Source organism: Cyrtonyx montezumae, unplaced genomic scaffold (genome assembly GCF_038088225.1).
Source record: "Cyrtonyx montezumae isolate F1298 unplaced genomic scaffold, pur_monq_1.0 scaffold_10, whole genome shotgun sequence".
NCBI lineage: Eukaryota > Metazoa > Chordata > Aves > Galliformes > Odontophoridae > Cyrtonyx > Cyrtonyx montezumae.
The window spans coordinates 16441741-16459993 of NW_027071826.1; the positions used below are offsets into that span (position 1 = coordinate 16441741).

Consider the following 18253-nt stretch of genomic DNA (forward strand, 5'->3'; position numbering starts at 1 on the left):
TTCTCACATAGATATGGCCTAACGGTAGAAAGGCCATAACAGTTGTGGTATTTGAGTCATCTGGTGTAGAAGACATGAAATGAATCTGAATGAGTTTCAGATTTTGTTTCTCTGATCATGTGTATGTGTACCTCCCTTCTAAGTAGGTAAATTTAATTCTAGCTCTTGAGAGGCTACTACAGTTTCAAAATTATTGATGCAAAGTTATATCTTCAAATGCAGTGAACTAATTTTTAAAGGGAATGTAAAAAGAATTCAACACCTTCCCTCAGACAACAGGCAGAGAGAGCTAGAGCTCTTCAGCCTGGATGAGAGAAGACCCTGTGGAGATCTGATAGCAGCCTTTCAGTACCTAAAGGAGGTGTACTAGAAGGAAGGAAACAAGCTCTTTATATCATGGTCTGCAGTGTTAGGATGTGGGGAAGTTGTTTCAAACTGAGAGGGAAGATTTAGACTGGATGTAAGGAAACCTGGAAACCTTGAAAGTCAGGTTGGACAGGGTTCTGAGCAACTTCTTGTAACTGTAAGTGTCCTTGTTTTTGTCAGGGGAGTTGACTAGATAACCTTTAAAGGTTGCTTCCATCTCGAACTCCAACATAAACAATTCTGTGAGTCCATTTAAAAAAAAAAAAGGGGGGGAGGGGGTGAAAAAGGAATTTTGTTCATGTACTTAAAAAAGTGGTCCTGCTTTCAACTTCTAAAACTTCAATTTGGAGACAGTACTTTGATACAGTTAGTCAGAAGTATGGTGGATACCTTCAGAAGAATTCTCTGAAATCAAGGTCCACAAAAGAAAGATGTTTTGGCGCTGACATATTTTACTCTCTGTACAGGTAATCCGCCTTTCAGCGAAGCTCCAAATTTTGCAGATCAGACAGGTGTATTTGAGTACTTCGTAAATGGCTCTGACCCAGGAGATCATGTTTTCACACTTCGACAGGTGGTGATTCAGCGGCCCATCACTTGGGTGTCTGATGCAGACCAGACAATCAGCATCATAGGAAACTTTCAGTGGTATGTAAATACTACTTCTTGGTGATATCTGAGGAAATGATGTCCTTAACAGTGTGGATTGTGATTTGTTGATCTCTTTCAAACTTCATTTCTCTTGCATGGAAGGTTTATACCTTCAAGCAATCTGTAGTAATGTAGAAATGATGATGAAAGGGACTTAAGTTTTTGAGCCATACTCAGCACCATTGCCATCTCTGTTGGTAGATCAGGTCTACAAGACCTTATTTAAACAAGTCTTGAAAGCATCCAAAGATGAAGATTCCATTTTATCTCTTGGTATCTTGTCTCAGTGGTCCACTGCCTTGAGAAAAGATTTCCTAGACTGCTACTGGGCACATTTATTCAAGCTATTTTTGAGAATAGAGGATTTGGGATGGCTCACTAGGAAGATTAAGTTAAAACAGCAGTAACAAAAAATCAGAATCAGAATTTTGAAGTGTAAACTGATTTTTTTTCCCATTGTTCTTTAAAAGAGACAAAAAATTGATTCAATTTATTTTTCTTGATTTTTGAATTGTGTTACTTGATCATTAGTAATATGATCAGTCTTGTGTTGCAATAGTTTGGGAGTTAATTCAGTTATATTTGTTGGAGACTGCCATCTTCTGAGCAGTTCCTAGAACTGTGTGTATTCCATTTATCTACTGCTTAAAATGACTTTATTTTTGTGTAGATGTAGCTAAGATTTACCAGTTCTATAAGAGTACAGTTATAGTTCTTTCTAGGAGCTATAGTTGCAGTAATTTTGAATGAAGCAGTATATCTCAGCATAGTATTTAATGCTTAACAGGCTCTTATGCAAATACTTTAAGTTTATTATTAATTACTGTTACTGAGCCAATTTAAGTTTGATAAAATGATTTTTTTTCGTTTGGAAGAGCGTACCTTAAATTCTTTCCAAAGAACATTTCAAATAGCTATTTTGTCTTTTTTTTTCCACTGTTACCAGATCAGTGATGTTTTTTGAGAACGTGTATTATGATTCTCATTTCTGGCCTTGGTGATTGATTAAATCTCTTTGCTCTGAAGCCTGTAAGCATGCTACTGTCTTATATCTGGAGGATGGTTTTGTGTTACCAGATAAGCACTTTTGCAGTAAAGCTTCACATTTTCACCTATAAACAGCTTCCCTTCATTGAGCAAGTCGTACCTAGTGATCTGTGTAACACAAGCATAGTACACTTAAATTACTGTAGTGAAATCTCTGGGAAATTCCTACTTCCTTTTAGTTCTATTTCTTTTGGAATTAATGTCTTTTCAAAATTAAGCTTGTTTCTTGATTATTCAACTGGTTATTTAAGCTTTACATAACTGTAACTTTTATAAGGGAAGTTTTCAAATTCAGGCTCAGTGTGTCTGATCTTTTTCCATGTACGTGTTTACAACCACCACTATAGTGAAGTTAAACTAAATTTGCTCTGAATCTCTGAAATGTTTTGATTTCATTTATAAATGACTATTTTTTTTAAATAATTTCACTGGGGAGTGCTTTAGTTGGTTTTAGTTTGTATTTTAATCTTATGAAAATGTATATCTCTACTGCTGAAATTTTTTTAGTGTTTTGCTTTGAATCTAGCAGTATACTGTAATTACTCTCTAATTACAGCTACTTAACATGCATTGCTTCTAGTATCATTACAATAGTGTGAAATGTGGGAATCTTGTTTAATACATAGGAAGGTAAGATAGATATTAAACAACTTGTCTAATTAATATGTATTTAATAAGCTGGTACTTAAGCAGTTAGAAAAATCTCATATTTAGTTCTGATGTAAGAGATGGGGGAGAAGACTACCTAAAGTAGATATTTATGATTTATCTGTCAGCTGAGCTGAGGTCATAGTGGAGTTTTCTACATTTTACAAGGAGAAAACCTATGCATAATTGGAAACTTCCCAAATATATGACCTTTTGACTGTATCTGTACTAACAACAGTTCTTCATAAGTAACTCCAGATATGGAATGTAGATACTTCATTTGTTGAGTGTACTTTAATAGAGTTGGTTAATTTTTACTAGTAAGAGCTTTGTACTGCAGTCTGTGAAGTAGAGGTGAAGTGCATAAACTTTCTAGGTATTATTAAATTATTGTTGTATTCCTTTGCATGATGGTAAGTTATTTTCCTTTCAGTCATCACTAGATGTATAATGTGGTACTTTTCAATTGAGCTGAAGTATTACCTCAGGAAAAAAAATCAAATGTCAACCTATTTGAGCATTTATTTATGTATGTATGTATTTATTTATTTATTTATTTTTACAGAAAGTGTGTTTTGTCTTTTGGTCAAGGCATTTTTGGTTTCATAGGACTTAGCCTATATTAAAAACCCTAGAGAAGTAAAGTTAAAATTCAAACAGATGTGGTGGTATGGCCTTGAAACTTATGTTATTTAATTTACTTTTGATTTTTGTAAACTTGGAATATTTTCCTGTGGAGATGCAAATCTTTTGCGTAACCCACTGGAACTTCTTGTATGTACACTTCGTTTTGCTTTTGGTCTATGAGAAGAATTATTAATCCAAAGAAAATGTCTCTGAACTAATAGGTGAAAACAATCAGTCTTTACAAGTCGTCAGGGAAAATGAATCTGTAGCTCTCGTCTGTAGATCCCGATTAAGATGGCAGAAATTTTCATCAAGAAGGTTGCTGTGCAATACAGAGAATATTCTTAAATCTACTGCCTGCTCAGACATCTGTGCTTTGCTTAAGACACACTGCTTCTCTTGTAGGGTAAATCTGACAGTCACTTGTGACATCTACATAGAAAAGCCACTTGATGGGGGTGTGTTTATTGCTGGAAGAGTTGACAATGGTGGGATATATGTTCGTCGTACCAAAGGAGTTTTCTTCTGGGTTTATGCAGATGGCACCTACAGAGTCACTGGTGACCTAGGTAAGAAGCCCTTTCCTCTAAAGTGGATGTTGATATATGGATGTATCGCATTGATAGCTTTGACAAAAATATGAACATTCTGTTTTTGTTACTCAGCTGCAATCGCTATGAACTTGACCCATTATGTTGTAGAATTTTGTATTTTTTATATGACTAGAGCATCTGAAGACTACTGGCTGCTTCACTTCTCGTTCTCAGCTTTTATCTCCATAATCACAGAGTTGTAGGGGTCTTAAAAATAGTCTTCTATTTGGTAGCAGTAGCTTCCCATGTCTCATTTTCTCTTTCACCATTGGTAGGCTGAGTACTATAATTTAGGAATTCTGTTGCCTTCTCTTAACACACTGATTCCTACCTCATGTTTAAATCCACTATAACTTAAGTTTCAGCTGTGTGTAATAAATATGTGTATAAACGCATACACTTGGGTTTAGAATGCACTGCATTATTTATCTTTTGAGACGTGTCAACATTGCCTACTAGAGAATAATTTCTTCCCTTGTTGAAAATGAGGGAAATGTAATTAATGACCTCATTATTTCAGGTAGGCATGCTTAGATCATAAGATGTTTTTTTCTTCGATATTTTTCATCATCATTGTATTTTTCTAAAAGGGAGCTTGTGTGTTAAATTATCTCACAGCTGAAAAGGTTGGCTGAATAATGGAAGATTCTACTTGTAGTGTTCAGGTTTTTTTCCAAGTCTCATCTCATTTTAGCTTAGCTTAAATTTTGACTAGAACTAAACAGTGTTACAGTGTGGCATCTCAACCTCTGAATTTAAAATCTTCTAATACATAGAAAAAGATCTGTAGAATAAGCAGAGCACTAGCTACTGTCACACTTGGTTAACCTGTCCTCCTAATAGATGGAATCTCCAGAAGCACTGGATATTTCAGTGGTAAAAAGCTCCTGACAGAATGGTAGAATGCACCTCTGTAGTAAGTTATTGGTCCTGAACATCTCTGAAAATGAAATACAGCTTTCCTTTTGCTAGCTTGATGTTTGTCAGTCAGTTGAGGCAAAAGTTAAATGACACTGTGCTAACCTTGTGCATGTTTTGCAGCTGGAGAAGAAGTATTAATGAAAGGGCTTTCTGGTGTCCGTCATAATGCTTGGCACACACTTACTCTCAGCATCCAGGTAAGAGTATGGTCAAGAAGCTGGAAAATTCTGGTACAAGAATATGAAAATTCTTGTCCTAAATGGTTTAGACAAAACCATGCCATTTTACTGTTTGCATGAGATGATCCCACATAAATAAAACATTGATGCATCTTTCAATTTAAACAAAAATTGAAATGCCACACCGTATTCTATTTCCTGTATTTTTGAAGAGATCTTGAGAAACGGGAGAGGATATAGAGGAGAACTGGAACAGAACAATTATGACCTGACTTCCTGTTCTGAAGATTCTTGGTGGACTACTAAACTCAACTGTTTTACAAATCTGACTCCCTCCAGTTCTCTTTGCGTGTTAAGGCCTTGTGTATGGTGTCCCTTAAGGACTTGGAATTAGGGAGCTTGAATGAGCTGCCATTTTTCTTTCCTGTTCTGAGGAAGCATGGGTGTTGTGTTGATGTAAAAAAGGTCCATTGTTGATTAAGGCTCCTCAAAGTGGGAGATTTTTGTATGGTGTTTCTTCATTATTTTTTTTTTATTATAGTGAGAAAAGAGGTACCAAACTTTACTTTAAATAAACCATGTAATTTAGCTGGGCATGACGTTGCAACTAAAAGGCTTTACGTTCCTCTGCTGGATGCTTAACCTACTTGGCTAATACAACCTGCGCAACTGCAAGAGACCTGAAATAAGTGGGGAGCTTAAATTCCAGCTGAATGTTTCAGTAGAAGATACCAACTGTAAAATTCTGTGCCAAGTCTTTCTCTAACAACTAAACTGTCTGTGAATGTTAGAAGCTTTTTTTTCTGCTTTTGTTTTGGGAGACAAAGAAATGCTTTTATCTGAGGCATTCACAAATGTTTGTACAGCTACATTTATGACAGTAATTGCTATCTGTAAAATGAAGTCTAAGACTTGCTAATCTGAACAGAGTACTGAAAGTGAGTGAATTATCTAAAACAAAAAGCAGCGATGTTGGTCTTCAAGTTGCTGTAGACTCACATATGTCAAATATGCCTTTTATGTAATAAAAGAATTGTAGAGGCATTTTGAAAAATAATCTTTGTTTTTACCTGTGTTTGTAATTCTGTAGATTCAATACAGGTAAACTAGGATGTTTTCCCCAACCCCATTCCAATTTATTATTGGCAAGATAAATGGTAACTAGTTCTGAAATGGTTCTGAATGGTAACATTATACTTAGAAGGGGATTGAAGAACTTCTGTCCTCAGACTAAAAAACATAACTCTTTTATTTTGACCTATGTCTAGTTCTGCAGAATTAATGCCAGGTGTGTCGTGCCAGAGAATTGTTTGTAGTTTCAGGTAGTTCTAGTTTTGCTAAATGCCTCAGAACAGGTGACCATTTGAGGGAATATGATACAGATGCAGGAAGAAAAACAATTTACCTTTGAGATTCTGCACTGAGTTTGCAAGCTGAGAGCTTGTGGAAGATGAACCTTTTTTATACAGTCTGTAAAAGTGTTAGATCTGCTTCACAGAGCTGATAGGCACTGCATGATTCTGAGCAATACTTAAAAGTGCCTCTGCATGAAATGAATGTGAAATGTCCAGTGAATTTTCAACTACATCTTTTTGTTTTGCCTTGCCTTGGTGACTTGATCGCCGGATTTTACAAAGCTAACTTTCTTTCTTTTTTTTCTGACAGGGCACTTCTGCCTCAGGACTGTTAAATGGTTATCCACTCTGGGAGAACGTCACCATTTCTCAACCAAAAAATGGCTGGGCTGCTATTGGAACTCGTTCGTTTGAGTTTGCGCAGTTTGACAACTTCCATGTTGAAGCTAGATGAGGTAGCTTCTGCGTCTGGAGAACGTCATCATACTTGGAATAAGAGCCAGCTCAAACTTCGGGGAGGACTTGACACTGACACTGATCTGTTGGCAAAGAATCTGAATTCTCACCTTATTACTTTTTGAAGGTTTACATTACTAGTTACCAGTGTAACTTAAGTTTCATCCCCTGGTTGCTATAGAATTTTTACTCTTAGATTTCTGGGGGTAAATTTTAGTTCAGGTAACGATGAAAGCAAAATAGTAGATCTGAATCTTTTTGAATACAAGGATCTTAACTTCTCATTTCATTTTTAAGCAGAATTTGAAAGTTACTAGAAGATAAAGGCCTCTCAAACTGCATTTTTAACACTAGCGTGACTGTGTCCATTCCTTTCACTGAATAATTAAATATCAATAAGCCTTATTAACTAATGGCCCCATACAGTTGTACGTTTATCACTTTCAGATTTCATTTGGATGAAGAACCTATTTTTTTATTTATTAAGAAAAAAATATGTTTTGTCTATTTCTGCTACGCTCTCAGGCTAGTCATTACAATGCTAAAGGTGTGTTTGATTACTTCCAACTTTCATTGCAAGCTTTAATATATTTTTTTTGGAGCAGAAAGAAAATTTCTTATGGGTGATCAGGCAATGCAGAATGTGCCTTAAGCTTAAGCTACCTCCTCTTTCTAATGAAAGGGTTGAAATAAATTAAGAAATACTGTAACTTGCAGTTCATTATTAGTAGCCTTTATGGCATGAGGTTTTTTTTTGTTGTTTTTTTTTTGTATGTTTTTTTTGTTTGTTTGTTTGTTTTTGCATGGCACAAGAATAGAAACTGAGTCCTGGTTCCTTAACTTATGCCAGGTCAAATGTGGAAAGACTGGCTTTTTGTTCCTAGAAGCATGAGCATCCATCTCTCATTTGTGATGGTTCTTAAAACTTAGAGTGGAAATCTAAAGTATATCAATATGTTTCTCAGCTGACTGTTGTAGCACAGAGAAGGTATGGATGCTATCATGTCCTTGCATAAAAGGAAATTTAAAAAAAAAAGTCCTTGCAGTCTAGTAATAAGGTGACAGCAAATGGATGCAGACAGAACTCCTTATTGTATCAGGCTGTATTATTGACACAACAGTATCCTATCCAACATTATGCCTACTCCTAGGCAGCATGGTGTAAAGTTCAGATTGAATTTCAGATTCTTCAGAAAGGAGGGTTTCTCTTTTTTTGCTATTTCACTGCTTTTTGAAGTTACTGTGCTAGCAAAAATAAATCATCCAGACTATAGTGAGCTAAATAATGATATTTTCATCAGTTGGCTTCTGAATTTTTCAGTTGGCCATTTTGAATGAAAATGATGTCTATTCCGTAACAAAACATGTATCCTGTGTCTGCATCCTGTTTAACTGCTGAGCAAATAGTTCCTGAGACACAGCAGGGCACCAATATTTGTATGAGGCTCTCTGTAGCATGAGATATCTTATCTTCGAGAAACAGATCTTCAGTATACTTCAATTTATACTGAATGTTTTCCAGATCCACTTTATTTTGAAGGCTGATTTCAGTAAGCATTAACTTTGATATTTGATGTTTTCTGCTAAGGTTGAGTGAATGCAATACAAATAATTGCTGCACATTTTTTATAAAGGTTATCTTCCAAATCAGGTTTTGGAGAGCTCTCAATTTCATATGCAGAGATGAGTGTTTTATTTCTTTCCACAGTTATACTGATACCACTATTAATTGGTTATGAATCATTCATAAATGCAGATTTCACACATGCAATAACCTTGAAGAATGGTCTAAATGACTAAACTTTAAAACTCTCGTAGAGGATGTTTTAATATTAACTGTTTAACTGGGTGAAGAATGGAATTCAGTTTTCCACTTGTTTCATTTTGATAGTCGAAATGTGGGTGCAAATCTGTTTGTCATTTCCCTGATTTCAGAAGGGACATCAATGGGATCAAGATGTGAAGGAGGTTTAACTTAAGGTCCTTATATTCAAATAATATGAATACAGGAGAAAAAGTTCTCAGAATCAATTTGTTTCAACTGTGATGGCTTTTCCTAGTAGTATGTTTCTTGCAGGGTTTGTGGTAGCTTGTGTAGGCTGCGAGCAATGTTTGTGTAAGAGGGATTAGCAAAGATGCAGTTTTTCCAAAGGAGTTGTCCAGTTTTTTTTACTGTCTTTTAATGCACTAGTTTAATAAACTACTGTCATATTGTGTACTAAGCACAATGTATTTTGTCACTGTAAATGTTGATTATTTTTTCTAATCTTAACTTATTAATGGTAGAGGATCAAACTGTTTTATGAAGAGAATAAGCGATCTAATAGTGATATAATGTGATTCATCCCTATGTCTGTAATTCTTCACCCTTCAGCAGGCTGTAATATGCTTGCCAATAACAAGCTGTCAGGTCTTTCACTGAGGGGCAGATTTATGTTGTTGATTATAAATACTAATCATTCCAAATGGACAAATAAAACATTTAAAACCCCTTTATTTGTGGAGAATGTTTCTGTTAATGGATCTTGATGTCCTCCAGCAAGGAAGCTGTCAGTTTTTATCATTCTGATTCCTGGTAAAGATGACTTCCACTATGTTAACTGGATTGGAACAGTTTTTCCGATGCCAAACAATTCCCATTAACAAATATCAAAAAATCAGGACTTTGATGTTGATGTGAACATTATCTGTATTGCTCAGTGTGCGTTCTGCTTCTTTCTGTTGTGGTGTTTTTTGGTTTTTGTTGTTTTTTTTTTATTTCTTCATTTATTTAAGAGGATTAAATTGTATTTAAGGGCCATTTCTGAAAAACGGTCTTGTGAACTTAAGATGAAAGTCTTTTTACAGGTATGGAAGCAGGTAGTGCAATTCAGGTGTGTTTTAAAATTTAGATTAGACTTTTTTTTTCTTTGAGTTATTTTCTGGATCTAGCTTCAATTCTTTTTTTTTTTTTTTATTCCTCGTTCCCAGCCTCAAACTCCTGGTTTCAACTTTAAAAGGGGATGAGAAATTACATAATGCTAGACACATTTTCCTGGTTATCATGACAATAGACAAAACTTGTTCTGGAAATGCTGTTTATGCTTCTGTCAGTAAAAGATGCGTCTCTCTGGTAGGAATGCCCAATTGGAGTTACCACTTCGGTTACCCAGCACTGCAGCAAAGTTGATTCTGTCTCTTATTCTCTGCCTTAGGAAGTTCAGGTTATAGTTGCTATGAACAACGTTCTTGGGATTTTTAAATTTCTGCAAAACAGCACTGCTTTTCTTTAGGCTACTCATGTGCACTTATTTTCCATCCTCATCTTGTTCTCACCGTATCAAAAGTAAATTTCTAGTTCAGAGGTTGGAATGGTGGGTAGAAAAGAACCAAAATTATTGTGGAAGTCTAATCTGATATTTAAGTGTCCTGGGCATCTTTTTTGTGTTCTTTATGCTCCTTACCATGCTACACCACTGCTTGGTGATATGCAAGCCACTGTGAACACAGTCCTTCAAAAATCTCATTTCCTGGAGGACCAAAGTAACTTTGTAATTATTGCATGAAACTGTTCCTTGAATTCTTTTGTATGCCCCAGGTTTAACCTGAGGCATATCTCTGGAAACTGGAGGTAAAAGTAAGTAAAATTACTGCTCTAACACTTCTAGATTATTTTTAAAATGCCCCTTCTGTTCATGTTGAGTGTGAGCACTTAGTCTAAAGGTCCCCAGAGCTAGGCTGCACCACATTAGCTGGATGTACTAGATTCTATCTTCCCTTGAAGACTGTACTGCACTGAGCCATCCTCTCTTACAGTTGTTCATTTTAAGATGCATTCATGAATGCATCTTAAATCAAAATGATAATTTTCCTGAGCTAAGATGGAGAAGATACCACCAAAATGATTAAAGAAACCAAACTCTGCACACGTTTCCAAATAATTTAAGGAAGAGAAATGTCTTTATTTAGCTTGATTTTCTTTGTTCATTTCCTGCTGAGAATTACAAGTAGCTTCCTTGCTGTTTCTCATTAAAAAAAAAAAAAAAAAAAAAAAAAAACCTATGGAAAATCAAATACTTTGTTTCTAAAAAAGCAAATCTTATTAGCTAATTATACACACTACTACCATTTTTGAGGAACACTGGGATCTTGCAGTTTAAATCCTCATACTTGCTTTGCATTAAGAGCAAAATTTAAATTGTAGAATTGTTTGAATTGGACTAGGTGAGCTTTAGTGGTCCCTTCTAACTCCCCTGCAATAAACAGGGACACCTATAGCTCAGGGTTCTCAGAACCCCATCCAGCCTGACCTTGAATGTCTCTGGGGATGGAGCATTCCCCACCTCTCTGGGCAACGTCACCACACTCATAAATTAATTCTTCCTTATAACCAATTTTAATCTCCCCTCTTTTAGTTTGAAACTGTTTTCTTCTAACACAGCAGACCCTGCTAAAGTGTCCATCCCCTTCTTTCTTGTAGTCCTCCCCTTACGTACTGAAGGCTGCTCTCAGGTATGCCCAGAGCCTTCTCTTTTTCAGGCTGAGCAGCCCCAGCTCTTTCAGCCTGCCTTCATCCCTTGGATCATTCTTGTGGCCCTCCTCTGAGGTCTGTGTCTGTCCTGTACTGAGGATTTCACATCTGGATGTGGTACTCCAGGTGAGGTCTAAACCAGCACAGTGTAGAGGGGCAAGATCACTTCCCTCACTCTGCTGGCCACATTTCCTTTGCAGCCCAGTACCTAATGTTCCCTTGGAAATGTAAGTCTCTAGGATCTCTCCTCTCTTACCAGGAAGGGAACTGATGTAATTCTTAACTAAAAAAGAGCAGAATGGCATGAAAGGAAAACTAAAGGCCTATTGCTACATCTGTGGTCGTCTTTTTTTAAATACTGCATTCCCCAAGCTAATGAACACTGTTCATATTTGCTGCTTAACCATAGCTTCTCCTTTTTCTCCTGAGGCCTAATTCCCTGTGAAAAGTTTCTCAGTCCTAACCCAAAGCAGATAAACAGCAATGCTATTTCTGTTCATTGAGTGTGACTGACGGATTTGAAAGCACCGTGTGGCTGAGGCAGTCGGGATGGTGAGCTCATACTTCAGGTTACAGAAAAAAGAAAAACAACCTCATTACAGCGAGTCTGATCTATACTCAGAAAAATCTATAGTGGTATCACAAGGATAGATTTCTAAATGAAAAATTGATATTTGACATGAACCTTAGAACTTTTTATCTTTTGTGACAAGTTCGTGACAGGAGGACCTTGCATTTTGTGCCAGAGGCACTAGATGGCAGTGTAATTATAAGGAAAAAAATAGCTGTCCGAATGGGTTCAGGGTTAGCCACGTTGAGCTGTGAACAAGGATGGAGGTGCCTTTGAGAAGAAAAACAGCGTTCAGACTATGGATAGCCTTCTGCGTACAAAAACCTATGGCAATCCTTACAAGAAATAGTAATTAATCTTTCAATAATTTTGCATATGGTCTAAGCAGATTAACCTATTTAAACAAATTCTTTCTAAAGCATCTGTCGCCTACGTTGGTTTTTCTGGATTAAGCCATTTGAAAAAGTCCAAAAGGTCCTGTTGCTTCCAGAAGCACAACTTCAGCTTTTGTGTCGGTCTCAGTAATCTTTGAGTTGTGTGCTTGGCTTATGAAAGGCTCTGAAATGACTATTTTCATTGCACAATGAGTTTGCAGTTTTATTGTGATTAAGTTGTTACAGCCTGATCCTAAAAGTCTTTTAAATGCTAAGCCCTGATTTCAGAAGTTATCTATAGGAACCTGCACCCCTGGACTGCTGCACACAGCCTCGTGTACACAGGGGAATGTGTACAGATGGGATTCTGGCACTAAACTCTACTCTAGATGTGGCTGTAGATGGGAACAGCATAGAAAAGCTTTCCACAGCATACAGCTGTGAGATTGTTATTCCAGTTCAAGGTTTTCTCAAGTGTGGATCTCAAATATTCTGCTTTAATTTTAAAATATCAAATTGCAAGGGACAGAGGCACATTGAGAGGAATGAAGCATATTTACACAGGCTGAGATTTTGTCATCCAGTTTGTCACTGAAGAAGGTGCTTCTTTGTTCAGAGAGGTTAGGAGAAGAAGAGAGATGGAAGCTCTAAGCTTGTGTGAAGGAAGGGTACAAGGAGCACCATGGGAATTGGAACTGATTGATGCTGGAGTGGCTGCTCGGCTTAGAAGATCAAAGGGTTAGGAGTGTGAAAGCAGGAAGGTTTTGGCCATTACTAAGTGTCTCAGAACAGTGTAATCAGAAACACAGGAGTAAATGAGCAGTGATTACCTGGAAAGTGATTTACTCCCATATGCCAGGTTTTCTAAAGCTTTATGTACCTAGGTTAATGAGCCAGAAATTTGCTTTCACTCAAGGGTTCCTGAGGTGACATCCTTCATGGGCCATGAATGTGGCCAGTCAACACACGACATAAGTGCAGGCCATCTCAGCCCAGCTTCTCTGGTATCATCTCGCCGTCTCAGGGAAATTTGTGACTGTGAGCTCACAGAGTCACTCTGTGCCCTTTGTATTGCCCAGGAGGGGCCCACCCAGGCAGAAGGAGGCATGTAGGCCCTGGAAGCAGAGGCACTTTGTGTAATTAAAAACTGAGGTAGAATATATTGATGTGGAAAAGTATCATTTTTCCTTGCTCTCTAGAATCACAGAATCACTGAATTGTAGGGATTAGAAGAGACCTCTAGAGATCATTGAGTTCAACCCCCCTGCCAAAGCAGGCTCCCTAGAACAGGTTGCACTAGTAGGCCCTCAGGTAAGTTTTAAATATCTCCAGAGAAAGAGAATCCACAAGCTCCCTGGGCAGTCTGTTCCAGTGCTTGGTCAGAGCAGAAGGCAAAATGAGAAATGTTTCTCTTTTTGGAGGAGATTACAGCATGAAACTGAAGTGGGGGTTGCTCTTCTTCAGTTCTGCTTTTATGTAAGGCATCCATGAGGTTTAGTTTTCAAAAAGACAAATTCATCATTTGTGTGATGGACAAGAGGCAGGGAACTGGGGGCTTATTTGTCCTAAGATCATATGAACAGTATTTCATATGAGATTCTATGGAGGAGGAAGGTTGTGTTTTCCGTGGGAGTATTGTGCTCCTCTGTCTAATGAAAGGGAAAGTTGTATTTGAGGAACTAAGAAAACTTCACTTAGTGTTTTATAACCTTAATATTGTCTGTGTATTTGTTGTCTACTTTTCTTGATGAAATTCCTCTGAGTGTTGTTTTATAGCCCCTTAGGTGCTCTGTGCTGTCTGGATCGTGGCTCTTTTCTTTGTTGCTTGTTATGACAAAATGTGATCTTCAGATGCATTTCAGGTTCTCATTTTGCCTTTCCTTGGTATAATTTTAGCTTCATCTGCAGAAGCAAGAAAGAAACCTTCCCATGAATTGTTAAGGGACTGAAATATGATCATTAAAACTTGATGGATTTTCTTTTTCACTCACAGTATTTTGAAGACAAACTGCTTACCAAAAACTGTGATAGAATAAATCAAGAATGTACAGGAGAGTTGAGATATCCCAAAGTGTGATATGGTCTGTAGAGAAAACATTGGTTATTTACAAGTGTCTTTGGAGCAGGTGATCTGTGCATCCATCTCGGCCAGTGAGATAACAGCAGGACACTGCTCATGACAACTGAGTTTTGTGTGGAAGTGGTATGGCAGTGCATTAGCAATGTTTTGAGTCACTTTTAATCATTCCTTCTGGTTTATTTTGTGGGGGAATTTACTTAAAATTGAGCCTTTATTTCCTGAGAGAGAAAGAAGAGTTTGGATGAGCTGCTGTTGTAAATCTTCCTTGTCACTGGCAAACACTCCTTTTTCTGGTTTCCTCTTCTTAATGACAAACCACCTGTTTGGCCCCAGTGCCCCAGTGTTGGTGGGCACCTGGGCTGCTTCGTGCTGTAATACATTGCACAGAGCAGTAAAGTTAATAACAAGGAGCTCTAGTAACAGAGCTGAGCTATAATTCAATGCCTCAGGGAGCCATACATAATGCTCTGCAGAGCACAGTCTTCTCCTGAGAAGCTATATATGGAAAATACCACATCAAACAGAAGGCTTGTGCCAGTCTCTAGAAATTGGAGACTAAGGTAGGTACCTGGGAATAGCTGGATGAGGAGCAAACCTCTCTTAGTTATAAAATGGTTTAAGTGAGGCAATGGAACCAGCTCCCTGAGGAGAAGAAGACAGGGAATTGGAGCAACCTTCAGCTGGAGCTGTAGGTAGTTAGCCCATCAGTTCATTGAGGGTTTCTGGTTAAGGCTTATTAAGTGCAGTCTGTCCTTATTACTCTCTTGTTGAAAAGGAAGGAAGGTTAGTAAGGTGATTAAGTTTAGGAGGTAGGACTTCACCTTCAAGCCTACAGGACAAAATGCCACAACCTTGATCTGCTGTTGGCTTTTAGTAGTAGTACTGATACTCCTGTAGAGTCAAAGGCCAAACACAGAAGTGTTGTTAGCACCTTAGTGGAGCTGTATTACAGGAGACAAGAAATCCTTCTGTACCTGAAATTGAGATGTTTGTGGATTACTGAAGAATTGTGCAGTCTTGATACTAGTTCTGGAATGAAGTTTTTGCCATGGATGCAAGTTTCTTATATGACATTCCCTGTCTGTAAAACTGTGTGGCAATGAGACTACTTCATTTTCTCTACCCTTGAAATCCATTCATAAAAATGCTACCCCAAATGAAAATTATGGTTATTGCTCAGACAAGAAATGCTAGAAACATAGCCCTTGCTTTTTAAAATTCCACACACCTCTTTTGCCCTTTGGAAGTAATAGCTTGCATGGTCGAAAGCCAGCATCATGTAATAGAGTTTACCCTGGAGAACTGGAATACTAAAACTTGGACTGTAGCTAGGAGATGTCAGCTCAATAACTGAGAAATAGAAGATCAGTCTCTATGCATGCAAAAATTGTTTAAGCTTAGCTCTGAAAATGGGTCTTGCTTTTGTTACAGGCAAGGGATTGTGGCCAAGACTTAAGGGGCATTCATCTATTGAGCAAGGTATGACTTCATTTGGATAAATGCAATGATAAGAGGTTTTTTTGTGTGTGGGTTTTTGTTTTTGTTTTTAATTTCATTTATTCAACGTTTTATAACTGTTTTTGAAAAAAGGAATTTCCTTCCTGTGGCATAATATATTTATTTGGTGTGGGAAAAAATTTAATCTTGGAAAATTATAGGGGAACATTCAAATTGGAAAGGATGATGACAACGTAGTTTTGATTTCTTCCTAGGTTCTCTTTAGGCAGCTGGTTCTGTGGAAAAAGCGAGGCAGCTGAGGAAATCAGAATCAGCTTTTCATCCGTAAAAGATGATAATTAACAAGCAGCTGATGGGTTGGCAAAGGGATAGCAACGTGTTCCTTGTGCCATGTTCAGTATTCTGAAACAGAAGAGGTAGACACACTGATGGGCAAGTTTTGAAATCTATCTCATTGCAATAGCATCCTTTTGACCATAATACAAGGTACCTGCCACCTGTGCATCTAGTTGGACTGGAAGAGGAAAAGATATAAAGGCATGGATGTTTTACTTTGTGGTTGTGAAGAAAAGGATTTTATCGTTTGCAACAGATCTGTAGCTTCACTCACCTCTTTCTCTGAGTATTCAGTGATTATATACTGATTAGGATTTTAACTCATGGGGGATGCAGACTGGGAGGCATCACTAGATCAATTATGTTCACAAAAAAAAAAAGTGTAAAGGTGAGATAAGAATTCTAATGCTTGTCCTGGATTTGTTGCTTGAGGAACATAAGGCCTTCAGAAGACTCTTTCAATACTGTCCTTTCTTGAATCCATTTCATCTGGCATGGTTTGGTTTTTTTTTGTTTAATTGTTTTTTTGTTTTGGTTCCTGTGTAAGCATGAAAACAACTTCTGGCTTGACTTCAGTTTTTCCTATGAGGATTTTATGACTCATAGTGGACACAAGCAGACTTTCCTAAATATATATTATAATTCCAAAGCAGATCAGAGTTTTTCAGGTATGGGAAGCAGAGATCAGGATTCAGAGCATCACACAGCCTATCAGCCAGATTGGCAGTTCTGGGTTTGAAAAAAGAAAAAAATACTCTGATAATTGTTCTCCCTGATTTATTCCTGGAAACGAGGATGGTGGTTCATTTTTTCTCTGTTGTTGAAGTTATTTGCTGTTTTGGGGGTAATGGGGATGGGTTGATACATGAAGGTTCACTCAATTCAGACTCATACTACAGTGATTTACAATTGCTGTCAGAAGAGTTATGGTATTTGAGCTGAGCTGTTGTAAAAGCATATGTATGCTCTTAGTTTGCAACAAATTTTAGTAATTTAATGATGCCTAAGACAGCTCCAGTGTAGAGAAGATTCACTATTAAAATCTATAAATCAAGCTCTGCAAACACGATAGCAGAATTAGAGTTTGAGCTATTCCACTCTCTCTACATTCTGCTTCTTTCCTTTATATACACAGATGTATAAAGTATTCGCATTCATAGTTTTGCAGTACAGTTTGTTACTTATATCCACCATTCTTTTTAACTTTACAGCAGAGATTTTTATGGTTTTCGCAGCATTTGATCACTTATCAAAAATTATTCTATTTCTGCTTCATGAAATCTTCTCCCAAATGTTTCTTCTTATCCAAACTGAGTATCTTCATAAATCACACATCAAAGCAACTTGTATAAAGACCGAGTCCCTGAATAATCATAAAAATCTGTTGCTATTTGCCACTACCAGTTAGGTGAGGGGAAACAAAGAGAAGTAGATGTGTTGGGAAAGCTGCTCTTCTTGCTTCTTTATTGAGTTATTCTAGTTGTATCCATAACACAATACAGTGGACAAAGGAGAAATCTCATCAAAGGCACTGTGACATGAGAAGGCATCTTAAATTGTGGTGAGTTCTGAATTCAAGTTTCCTTTATGGATTACCAATGTCAAATGCTGATCATAGCTTGCTGTGACAGATATAACTGATAGGTTCTGTGGATAAGTGATTGACACCCATATTATCTCTGACTTTCTGAAGCTCAGCATCTGTTTCCTCTCCTCCAACTTTCAGCTTCTTGTATTCCCTTCACATCTGAGACCATGGGTACAGAAAGTCCTTCTGATTTCTGCCTTTCAACTGCATAAGACAATACTACTTTAAATTCCAGGAGCCTGTTTTTTGTATTCCACAAGCCTCTAGGAAATCAATAAATGACAAAGAAATGTTGGTTTATTTATGTGTTTATTAGGTTTATGCTTCTTTTCTGGGAAGGCCTTGTGGTGTTTGGTCATAATATCCTTAGAAAACTTAACACAAGATAACAGCACTGTAAATATATCAAAAGAATTCCAACAATTCCCACAGTACAATAAATCTGTACGGTTCTTGAGACATAAGCGTGTTGAAAAATTACTTCCTTCTTAAC

At 37.2% G+C, this 18253-nt stretch overlaps 1 protein-coding gene across 2 annotated transcripts in view; it reads left to right on the plus strand.

Annotated features, from left to right (window-relative positions):
- Positions 1-7607, plus strand: part of GALC (galactosylceramidase) — a 34558-nt gene extending 26951 nt beyond the window's left edge. For both annotated transcript variants that reach the window (XM_065751697.1, XM_065751704.1), the window contains exons 14-17: positions 834-1014; positions 3745-3908; positions 4974-5050; positions 6698-7607. In XM_065751697.1, the coding sequence (XP_065607769.1) occupies positions 834-1014; positions 3745-3908; positions 4974-5050; positions 6698-6841 (566 nt within the window). In that variant the 3' untranslated portion in view covers positions 6842-7607. The remainder of the gene's footprint in view (positions 1-833; positions 1015-3744; positions 3909-4973; positions 5051-6697) is intronic.
- The last annotated feature ends 10646 nt before the right edge of the window (positions 7608-18253 follow it).